The following is a 12015-nucleotide window of genomic DNA, read 5'->3' on the forward strand; positions in this document are numbered from 1 at the left end:
ATTTTTCCAAACGAATACATGGTACCCCTTCACCCTTACAATCAAAATAAAAAAACCAGTGAAAAAAAAAATGATTTTATCATGGCCCATGCTTCTTCTTCTGACTAAGTACGATGCGAGTCGTAAAATGAGTTCCTTGTAACAGGCGACTTGAAAGCTTTTCGTTATTACATTACACAATTTGTAAAAATCTGCGGTCAGTAGGTATTATGATAACAAGCCAATAAGTCATGCGGTTTTTCATACAAAACATCAATGCTGGCCTTATCCTTACTATGCAAAAGGTCCCTGACGACTTTTTTTTTATAAATATATTTTTCATTTAAAAATTACCAAGTAGTTTTGTTTTTTTTAAATTACAAAAACTATAAATACATGTAGAATTATATTATGTATGTATTATGTGGAATATTTACATTCCTAGACAGCTAAGAAATAAAACCTGACTCATTGACTCTCATCATTTTAATTTTAAGAAATGTTCAACCTTAAAAAACTTAAGGTTGTAAGATGCTTGTTAAATGACAGTGACAGCAATGACTTTTTAGAAGTCGGAAACTTAGGGTTTATAGAAGAACACTAATCCAAGTTGAGCTTGCTCACATCACATCATCCGTTGATATGTTCCAACGAAGTAGAATATATGTTCAGACTCTTTCCAAATAATCATTTATTTGACAATGTGATTAGAGTATACAGATCGACACCAAAACTATAATAAAAAAAGTCAAAATCAAAAATAAATATATGTGAAATTGGTCTTACAGAATTTAAAACAAATAAATATATACATTTATAAGCTAATATTTACAATTCTGTGGCCCTACCGCCCTAGTGAAAAAGGGTACAGGTCTCGCGCAGATTAGGTTTAAAAAAGGGCAGTGTTACGTGGAACTTACGCCTTTTTACAACTGCGCTGCCCGAGACTTGTACTCTTATTCACTAGGGCCACAGAATTAGAATATTCAAATCAATTTAAACACACATTGATATTGTGAACAGATAGCGAAGTCATTTTATAATGAGATCTTTAAGTGTACGGGGAACGATCCCGCGTGTCACACTCATCTTAAAATATAATATTGATATCTGGTAGTTTTTTGGTAAAATATTTACTTGACAGGCGTGAGTGTATACAACATACACACGAATATTATTATTTGTTAATATAACGCAAATATTTACAAACTTAATCCCAACAAATTATCTCTTTAGCACTCTTCTTCGTCTTCTGTAACAAGTTATTCTCATATCAGGTACATCTTCAGACTGAGAGCCTGAATCATCTCTTGATATCGTCACACTTACTTGCGCCGAGTGGCTGACATTTGACTCTATTTCGGAGGAAATATTTATAGCAGATAAATCCTTGGCTGGAGTAGATGAGGCCAGAGCACTAAATGGCGTAACATATTGCGCTGAGTTTGAATCTAAAGGTTGAACACCCGTTGATATCACAACTGTTGTCACTAATCCCGGTTCTTCTACTACTGGGGCCAGATTTGGAACATCTTGAACAACACTACTACAGTTGGTTTCTTTTGTGGAGTCATTTAACTGTGGCCTTTCCTTATTAGTCTCGCTGGCATTGATCGACGATATTTTACTAGAGACTATTGGATTCTCAAAAATTCTTGCCATTTCGTTACTGATATTTCTTTCCGAGTTACCATTGCTGCTGGAATTCTCTTTATTATCGCTCATAGTTGGCGAGTTGTTTGAATTTTGCTCCGAGATATAAAAGTTATTGGTATTGATCTCTTTCGTGTGTTCACTAACTGACAATTTCTTTTCACCTTTGGTTTTAGGTCTTTTATAACTTTTTGACGACTCCTTAACTTTTTCATTCAGTTTCGAAACTTCCTTTTGGTTTGTATAATTACTTGTATTTGGCATAAGATTTCCTTCTGACATTGAACAACTTTCAGTAATAGTAACTACTTGTGTCCTTACGTCACTGACCTGTTCCGTGTAGTCATCCTTATTTTGTTTATGTTTTGTACGAGTTCTGTCTTTGATTTTAAATTTATCATCAACAACAGTGGACTTTGCTAAACTTTCTTTAAAGTCTTTAGGGTACATTTCTGTCGTTTGTGCTTTGACTGGACTTTCATGTTCAATGATAGCATCTTGCGCCTCCTCGGCGGCGGGCGGGCAGCAGTCAGCTGGCAGCCCGTGCGCCGTGCGAGTGGCAAGGTTCAGGTCCTCTGGAGTTATTAAACTACTGCTGTCACCAAACAATTCACTAAATTTGTTAATGGACTTTCTTTCTTTCTCCCTATCTTTTTGAGATCTAGTTTTCCTAGTTGTTTCTTCCGAATTGACACTCTTATCTTTGGATGCCTCTCGATGAGATTTGCTTTTGGAGGATATCTTCTTTTTCTCCTCAATTTTATCTTCTAATTCAAGTTGTGCTTCATCATTACTTTCATCGCTTAGCTCTAAATCGCCTTCGACAATATGCCTGGAGTAAACTCTATGTTCAAATTCGCGAAATACTGATACATTATTTTCAGTTTCTTTTACAGGTTTTTCTTTGACCTTCATATCAGACACATTTTTATGTTCTATTTCATTGGTTTTTAAACTTGCTTTCTCGTTTCTATCGGATGCCTTAGACTCTACGATGCGTTTGATCTTCTTCTCTGTATCTCTTTCGGTTACTTTTTCAAGATTATCCGTTTCCTTCACTTCAGGTACATTTTTGTCGGTAGTTTTTAACCTTACCTTTTCTGTCTTACCTGACAACTCCAACTCAGTAATTCTTTTGGGTTCTTTGTCTGATAATTTTTCAGGTTTATCTGTCTTGTTGTTGTCAGTCTCTAAGTCTGACTCGTTTTGATTTTTTCTGTCACCCCTAGTTTTTGAACCCGACTTTTCAGACTTCTTAGGTATCCTGTATGCAGCAATTTGTTTAGGTTCTTTTTCTGATCCTTTTCCAAGTTTATCTGTCTTGTTGTTATCAGTCTCTAAGTCTGACTCGTTTTGATTCTCTCTGTCATTTCTAGTTCTTGAACCTGATTTGTCTGACTTATTTGGTATCCTGTATGCAGCGATTAGTTTAGGTTCTTTTTCTGGTCCATTTTCAAGTTTATTTGTCTTGTTATTGTCAGTCTCTAAGTCTGACTCGTTTCGATTATCTCTGTCATCTCTAGTTTTTGAACCTGACTTGTCAGACTTATTTGGTATCCTGTATGCGGCGTTTCGTTTAGGCTCTTTTTCTGATCCTTTTTCAAGTTTATCTGCCTTGTTTTTATCAGTCTTTAAGTTTGACTCATTTTGATTTTCTCTGTCATCTTTAGTTTTTGCTTTTGACTTTTCAGACTTATTAGATATCCTGGATGCGGCGATTCGTTTAGGTTCCTTTTCTACCTTACTGTTCTTAACAGAATTATCTCCATCAGGTCGTTCTTCATTCATAGAATGAATCAGCTTGTGCAGTACGCTTGGTAATTTAATGTTGTCACAATGCATTGTTGTATCAACTTTATGACTATCTTTAGAAGTTGACATCATTGTCTCGGCTGCTTTATGATTGTTCGCCTTCTCCTTCTTTGCTACTTTGAGTTTTGTAGTTTTTGTACCCTTAATGATTGTATCACTTCTTTTTCCAATGTCGTCAAGCATATTATTATCAACGGGCGATTTTTCATTGTAAGGTTTAATTTTAGCTTTTTGACTTTCATTTATATCAGGAACACTATTACCGATTTGTTTATTAAATTCTTGAAAATCATAAATATCCAAAGGTGTTTCAGTATCAGAACGTATTTCACCGGATTCCATGGATATTGAAGATAAAGGTTTATCTATAATTATTTTATCAACAAGTTCTTCGCTGATTTCTAAAGGTTTAGATCTTAAAGCTTTTGGCACCTGGACTTCTTCAAAGTCCCAAAGGGATTTGTCAACGGGTTGCAAATATATTTCATTAGCATTGGCAGACTGTGATATATGCTTCGTGCCTTCTGAGCACTTGACATATCTGTCACTGCTTAACCTGGGATCCTCAAAGACAGACGAAGTCGTGCTTCTGGTTTCTAAAACAAAAACATTTTATATTAGAGCCAAAAAATGTTGTGTACAATGTTATTATATTATTGTAAGGATTAAATTACAAAGTAAAGTGACGCTTTTTTAAACACCCACGAACAATAAACGAGCATACAAGGTAAAAACATAATTGGAAAAAAAATAGATGGTGAAATGTATAACTGTGTTATCTTACCACTCTGGGCTGTTGCGGGTTCATTGGAGGATTCTTCCGTGTGTGAAAAAACTGGCGACCGACATGTGCGACTTCCCATGTTCGGCGGCTGTGATTCATTATGATACTGCTCTTCGTTTGGCCTTTTCTCTTCCTGAGGAACAGGGTATGGTTCAATTCTAGGTCTCTTATTTTGTGGTTCTTCATATTCACCATGAATGTTATGTATGACCGAGTGTATCTCTGGGTTGTTGCCCGTCCGCCCGTGGTAAGACTTTCGGCGCTCGCCAATCCTTTTACGTAATGCTTGTCTTTCTTGTGGAGGGCTTCCCAGGCGTAATCTCTCCCTGGGAGGGCTTTCCAAGTGATACCTCTCCCTTGGTGGGCTTTCCAACCGCCTATTCCTGTAACGACTATCCCCAAGTTCTTTTGCGCCCCGACGATGTCTTTCAGGACTAAATCTATTGTGTTGCAAATCATTAAAATTTCTGTATCTATCAAAATGGTGTTTACCCCTATTGATATTTCTGTCGGGTTCACTATGCTGTTTTTCTCTAGTAATTCTTTCAGTATCAGAAAATCTGCCAGCTCTATTTCTGTTAAATCGTTCTCTTGACAAATCAGGATAGTTTAAGGGCCTATCATGAGAACTGTTATATAAAATCTTCCCATCTTGAGAATCGTCTCGACCCCTTTTGCGGGTTTTTTCAGATTCCCTAGATGCTTTTGGTTTCAATGCAGAATACATATCTTCAAATTCTTCATCAGAGCTTAACTTTGCAAGATGGGGACTGAAAAAAAAATGTTCACTTCAGTCAGGTAATACATACAAATAGGCGGACTTTTTAACGTCTTCAGTGCCAAGCAATTGATAAACTCGAGTGCTTTGTGCAAGATCGATACTGAACAAATAGGACTTTTTTCATAAGTACTTACCGAGACAATGCAGAGACCCGTTTGTCCGCAACGGGAGATAAAGGTTGATCGACTGGAAACACCTCATGTTTCTGTAGCTCATTTTCTTGTGTATCCATTCTACTAGATTTGTTGTTATCGGCAACTATTTCGTTGCCTATCATCTTATATGAATTGTCTGTTGCAGTTGAACTAGTTGTGGGTGAGTGTGGGCGGCTACTTTTTCTCCTAAATACAAATATTACATTACATTTAACAGCAGGGAAATAAAACGAAGTATTATTAAACTGAATTTGTTATGATGGCAAAACATTGCTAAGATAGTTATTTTATTATTTATGTAGGTACCTTATAAATTCTTCCCTTCCTTTTGGGGCTACTACTTTGTTCTGTGTTTTCTTTTTGCGCTTTAATTCAGTTTCTTCACGCACATTCCTTATCAGGTCTTGAACTTTATGTGCAGGCCCATTTTGAACTGCTTTTATTATTAACAAGTCTTTCCTGTAAACAAAAAAAGGTAGTTAGCATTAACAAAGGTATTAAAATGTTCGCATTAGGTACATATTTTAATATAAGGAAACCAAAAAAAAATTGAGGAACAGGTTAAATAGGTAACCTCAATTCATGGATAAGTTCCATCATCAGAACAGAACAACAGAACTGAATTTTGACGAAAAATTGTCTATCTTAATATGTATTGTTGGGTATAACTTTGTACTAACAATAACAGCAAAATTGTAATCTTAATTTATACTGAATACTGATTGGAATCCTTGAAAACACGGAAAATGGTCTGTAAAAACGTGCAACGCTCGAGACAAACGCACGCCCAAGATGCTTCGGGCGTAGCACGCCTTTCCATACCAAGCTGATTCGAGCGGCAATTTCTGTGTGTTAGGATCATGCTTGCTACCTACAATCAATATAAAATAAAGCAAAATTTTATTTAATAAACTTACTCAATATTAAGATTCGTGATCATATCAGTCTTCCTCTGTATCTCAGCTCTTGAAATTTTCAGCAGGGAAGAATAATTTGATTCTAATCTCTTGAACTCTGCTTCCAGCTTATCAAAATCCTGCAAAATGCTCTAAAATATCAATGCACATCCATTCAATGGCTTCCTGATGCCATTGATTAAGAATGGAATGTTTAATTTTATAGCAATGGTATTAGTAGAACAGCTAGTATATCTAAAAAACAACATCATACTAATGGCTAAATTTGTGACATTATTTGGCAAGTTAGTAAATGTGTAAAAGTACACATCAATCAAAACTTTAGCTTTAGCTTTGGGCAGTTTCACCAAGGCTAGATGTGCAAGTGTGAAGGTAAGAAACACAAAAAAACCGGCCGAGTGCGAGTCTGCCTCGCGCACGAAGGGTTCCGTACCATTACGCAAAAAACGGCAAAAAAAATCACGTTTGTTGTATGGGAACCCACTTAAATATTTATTTTATTCTATTTTAGTATTTGTTTTTATAGCGGTAACAGAAATACATGTTCTGTGAAAATTTCAACTGTCTAGCTATTAACTGTACACCCTAGTGAGTGGTGACAGACAGACAGATGGACGGACAGAGGAGTCTTAGTAACAGGGTCCCGTTTTTACCCTTTGGGTATGGAACCCTAAAAACAAAAAAATAAGCTATTATTTATTTTAAAACAGCAAAACATATATTTTTTATGAACTACACCTGCTTATGGGAGATGTTTTTTTTTTATTATATCGTGTATTATCGTGTCAAATGAAACAGCTTATTGTAAGAATCTCAAATATATTTTTTTATAATTTTGGTACAAACAGTAGAAGTTATTCAAGAAAATAGGCAAAAAATTACCATTCCCCCGCCCCCATATCTCCGAACCTACCGGGTCTAAAATTTTGAGAATAAAAGACATAAAATAGTTCTTAACCTATAGATGACAAGAAACCCTATTAGAAATGTGCAGTCAAGCGTGAGTCGGACTTAATTACTTAGTTTTTGATCGGACCCCTACGGGTTTTTTAGGCATTTCTCTCACATTTCACATAAAAAAATACATTGTTTAAATTGTGTAATGTAACCCTTGTAACGCGAGTCAGACTCGCACTTGGCCAGTTTTTGTTAGACACACTACTAAAATAGTCAGTGATAGATATGTAATTCTGATTAATTGTTCTTCCCAACAGCACACCTTTTGCTTTCACAGACATTACTTACTGTTTGCAACTTTTGCATGGCCGCATTGCAACATTCTAGTTTGTGCTTCAGGTCAGAATTTTCAGTTTTCAGCTGAAAAACATCATATTATCAGTACATTTAAAATATCTACACTCAATGTGAATGTTTCATGTGTGGTTGTAAACAATAATTCCAAAACTCTTGAATGTAATGTAACAGATTAACCTAGCCAACCCAGATCCAAGCCAAGCAGGGAGATTTGACTAATGCTCCACCTTTACTTAATACGGGTCTAGGACTTTTGAATCTCAGAAACCTGCACATGACTTTGTTATTAACATGTAATTCAAAATGAACATGAATATAACATATTAATATCTTGTTTGGGGAGATCTGATCACCTGATTAATCACAAAATAGTTTAGATTAGTGTAAAAACGTGATCGTGGTCACGACATCTAGTTAAGGTGTTGCTGATTAGGCACTTTTATGGATTGCTTATATACCTAGTACAAACATTTGGAAACTACAAATTAGATATTATTATGGTAGTAAATAAATGCTGTGTCAAGCTTTAAAAGTGGTTAAGGCCACCCTAAAGTTGAGTCTATTCAGTTGGACAGGTGGTTAAACTGCTAATTCCGCTAGAAAAAAATTTGGCGCTAAAATGTAGTATCGGTCTTACCCTGTTCAGTGCTTCAACGTCATCGTAATTCTCTAAATCGTCGTATAAAACATCCATGATTACATGCTTTGCCTACACTGGTAAAAGGCACTTAAATTACACAAAGGACAGTGATAAATCACAGAAATACCTAAAAAATAATAATGAATAATTAGAACTTGAAGCAAACCAATGAAACCAAACGTCAATGTCGTCAATGTCGCTACACATCGCAAACCATTCGCAAACGCAAACGTCGCAAACGCCAAACGCCAAACCAAACGCAGCTTTTTCATTATTTATCTTCCATTCCATTTCCATCCACTCCACCTGCATCGTTCATTTCAGTCTTTTCGTTCCTTAGTCAACCAATCAGAAAACAACGGGAGGTCTACCACCTATAAACTCACTATATTCTATACTACATACTACATATATCTCTCTTTGTCACTTCAATTGGCAAAATTGATAGACATACATATAGAAACAGAGAAATCGAAGATTTGCGGTAGGCCCCCCAGAGGTTACCGAAGTTCGCCAATTGCGGGCATATTTCTCTGTCTCTCTAATTACGTCCTAATTAGAGTAAGAGAAAGAGCCCCGCAATTTCAAACTTCGGTATACGCAGTAAGCCCTCAGTTTTCTTTAAGCTCCCCCACACTCGTGCGCGAATCGCGGCGCGAAGCTGTGAACGCGAGTGTGGGGTCTATTTCGCAGAACTGCGACCTCGACTCCACACTCAAGGGGCTCGAGACATTTGATCAAAGAATATAATACTCAATACTCGCATTTGATACAAAGCTGGAATTTGTGTTTATTCGCCTCCTATATTTACTTTTTAGGGTTCTGTACCCAAAGGGTAAACGGGACCCTATTACTAAGACTCCACTGTCTGTCTGTCCCAGTCTGTCCGTCTGTCTGTCACCAGGCTTCTCATGAACCGTGATAGCTAGACAGTTGACATTTTCACAGATGATTTATTTCTGTTGCCGTTATAAGAACAAATACTAAAAAGTACGGAACCCTCGATGGGCGAGTCCGACTCGCACTTGTCTGGTTTTTTTTTTTTGTACTGGCAACTCATGATGTTAACGATTTCATTCATTCGTTTGGGTACGCCTCTAGAGAATCAATCACTCATTCATTTGGTGCACATCTCGTATTTTTGTCATTTCGCTTTCATTCGTGCTTTTCGCTGATACGCATCGTAAGGGTAGACCGTCGCGTTGACAGCGAAGCGGACCTTCATATTTCAAGTGTGTTTTTAAATTTAGATGGATTCTCGCACAGTTAAATACATGTGTCTAATAAATAGATTAATCGTGAAACCAGTGTTGACAACTATGGCCGTGTGTATATCTTTATTTTGCATGGTTTTCATGCAATAGTGCAACAAGCGTTCGAGTCGCAACGGGCCCGTGTAAACAGAAGAAAGGATTTCGGCTGCAAGATGCCTACGGACTCGGAATGCGAATGTGAGGCGGTGTCGAAGGAATGGCTGCTCGCGAAGCTGCGGTCGGATGAGAGAGACACGGTGCTTATTGACTGCCGGGGCTCGAACGAGTACGCGATGTCGCACATTCGGTCGGCGGTAAACTTCTCCATCCCGAGCATCATGCTGCGAAGGCTGGCTGCGGGCAAGATCGAGCTGGCGTCAACGGTGCAGTGCAAGGAGCTAAAGGCGCGCATCGTGGCGTGCCGCGCACGAGGCACGTTCGTGCTGTACGGCGACGGCGCGCCGCGGGACCCTGACACGGTGCACGGCATCCTGCTGCGCCGTCTCAAGCAGGACGGCGTGCAGGTCGTCTGCTTGCAAGGTAACACTCATGCCATGACAAACAACTTAGTCGTCTTGATTAATATGCTCCCATGATCCCATCCCATGATTTGAGTATATTAGTCTTAGTGCTCACTGCCTTTGTGGATAAATTACAATTTTAACCCTATATACATATACGGTGGCTAAGCCAAAGAACCAGCTGGCATTAGAATATTTAATAGATAGCAATTATAATGGAACCTTTGGAAAGAAATTTAACCCTCGACAAATGAGAAGGAGAATATGTCTGACCAAGACAGCATTGAAAAGTTCATACCTATCCAATTTTTTGTTTAAATATTATTTTTCTTCAGTCTTGTTTCCTCACTGCTGAGGGAATATGGTGGTAAATATGATAGGGAATATAAAATATTACTTTTGAATAGCATTTAATTCTAAATGGGATTAAAAAATATTTTTACTGAATTATTGAAAAAAACCTAATAATTATAATTTGTCTGTTTGTATATTATGTTATCTGAAGCTATCAATGATATTTTGTGGATGTGGTATGAGATGAGAACAGTTTAGTGTTGTTTTTTTTGCTTGGACCGGAATTAGTAACTAGTTTGTAGAACAAGCCATACCATACTCATTGTTTCTTACACAGTTAACAATTGGCTACACTGGTGCACAAAAGATGTTGATGCAGCAATATACATATATGTGACAATACAGAATCACAGAATAACTAATAGTACTACCGTACAGAAAATTCACTCCTTCACAAAAGCTAGATTTAGGTATAAAATTATACCTACACTCGCCGCCTGCAAGCAAAATTGAAACTTATAACCGCGTACGAACCGTGAATCTTCTTTGCGCGCCTCAGTTTTATGACCGAGCTGCGAGTGTCGGCACGGGGTTGTCACTTGACAAGTGTTTGTACCTATACCTACTGATTTATTATTTTTAAGATAAATATGTAGGAATTACAAACGTTGATTCTGTAAACATAAAATTGTTAGCCGGAGATAGTATGTCTGATTCTCACGGAAGTAGGTATGCCACAGAAGTACTTATTCCTTTGAAAATACGTCGGTCAATATAGTCCGGAATATAAAAAAAATGTTTTTTCTGCTTCCTTGTTCTTCCGTTTATTCAGACATCCGTAAACAGAACATTATCTTTTATACAGATTAGATCGCGATTTAGGTTTCGAAGCCATTGCGTATTTTCAATTTTGCGCGAGCGCCACGTGACACGACTATCGTGCGAGCCGAGCGGCAGCCCACTGCCATACACCTGCCCGGGCGGTGCGCCGGCCAAATATACCTAAACTGCGCAGTGACACCCCCCTGACACAATCCACAAGACATGGCACTGCATATGCTGCCCCAAATTATGGTGTATTTATGAATATAAAAACATTTAACGTAATTTAAAAACCTGTTTTTTTTTTTCACGCCATTTAAAAACTATACATTATAACAGCTATTCTTAAAGTGTGCTCCACACACTTCCGCTCCTATGGCTCCGCAAAGCCTCTGTCGGAGCTCTGCGAGAATACTTGTAGTAATAAAAAACTGGACAAGTGCGAGTCAGACTCACCCACCTAGGGTTCCATACTTTTTATATTTGTTGTTATAGCGGCAACACAAATAAATCATCTGTAAAAATTCTATCTCTATCTAATATAAAAACATTTTTTAACCTAATTTAAAAACCAGTTTTTTTTTTGTCGCACCAGTTTAAATACTATACATTATAACAGCCATTCTCAAAGTGCTCCGCGGACCCCTATGGCTCCGCAAAGCCTCTGGTGGGGCTCCGCGATAATACTTGTAATAATAAAAAACCGGGCAAGTGCGAGTCTGACTCGCCCACCGAGGGATCCGTACTGTTTAGTATTTTATTATTATTATTATTTGTAATGCAGGCAGGCAGTTTAAATAACTGATAATGCCTGTATCCAGAGTCATAAACCGAGTTCTCAGTGTTGAGTAGAATTTGCTTTGTGCTTATCAAATTTATTCTTAAACTCATTGACACTTTGGGCCGATACTACATCCTCTGGGAGTTTGTTCCAAGCTTTGACCACTCTGTTGCTAAAGAAGTGTCTATGAGGAGTATTGTATTTGTTGTTATAGTGGCAACAGAAATACATCATCTGTGAAAATTTCAACTGTGATAAACAGTCATGGACCATGACTGTCTATCTCTCATGGACTATGACTCATGGTTCATGAGATACAGCCTGGTGACAGACAGCCGAGAGTGGAGTCTTAGTAATAGGGTCCCGTTT

The 12015-nt window shown here is 37.6% G+C and overlaps 2 protein-coding genes across 4 annotated transcripts in view; one reads left to right on the top strand and one right to left on the bottom strand.

Moving 5' to 3' along the window:
* Positions 1-4: 4 nt before the first annotated feature.
* LOC134743190 (titin-like) lies at positions 5-8165 on the bottom strand. Of its 2 annotated transcripts, none has more exons than XM_063676571.1 (7): positions 7973-8165; positions 7327-7398; positions 6082-6200; positions 5471-5623; positions 5144-5350; positions 4229-4998; positions 5-4040 (listed from the first exon to the last, which is right to left on the bottom strand). In XM_063676571.1, exons 1-7 carry the CDS (start codon positions 8027-8029, stop codon positions 1204-1206), a joined length of 4215 nt encoding a protein of 1404 aa, XP_063532641.1. In that variant the 5' UTR covers positions 8030-8165; the 3' UTR covers positions 5-1203. The 2 variants fall into 2 exon arrangements, with proteins under 2 accessions (XP_063532641.1, XP_063532640.1); XM_063676570.1 differs by having other exon boundaries at positions 6082-6212.
* An 887-nt stretch (positions 8166-9052) lies between these two features.
* LOC134743235 (dual specificity protein phosphatase Mpk3-like) overlaps positions 9053-12015 on the top strand; it is a 61510-nt gene continuing 58547 nt past the window's right edge. The window contains exon 1 of one of the 2 annotated variants that reach the window (XM_063676641.1): positions 9053-9768. In XM_063676641.1, coding sequence (XP_063532711.1) covers positions 9402-9768 — 367 coding nt within the window. In that variant the 5' untranslated portion in view covers positions 9053-9401. The remainder of the gene's footprint in view (positions 9769-12015) is intronic. The other variant, XM_063676642.1, reaches the window with a different exon arrangement.

Source organism: Cydia strobilella, chromosome 7 (assembly GCF_947568885.1).
Source record: "Cydia strobilella chromosome 7, ilCydStro3.1, whole genome shotgun sequence".
Lineage (NCBI taxonomy): Eukaryota > Metazoa > Arthropoda > Insecta > Lepidoptera > Tortricidae > Cydia > Cydia strobilella.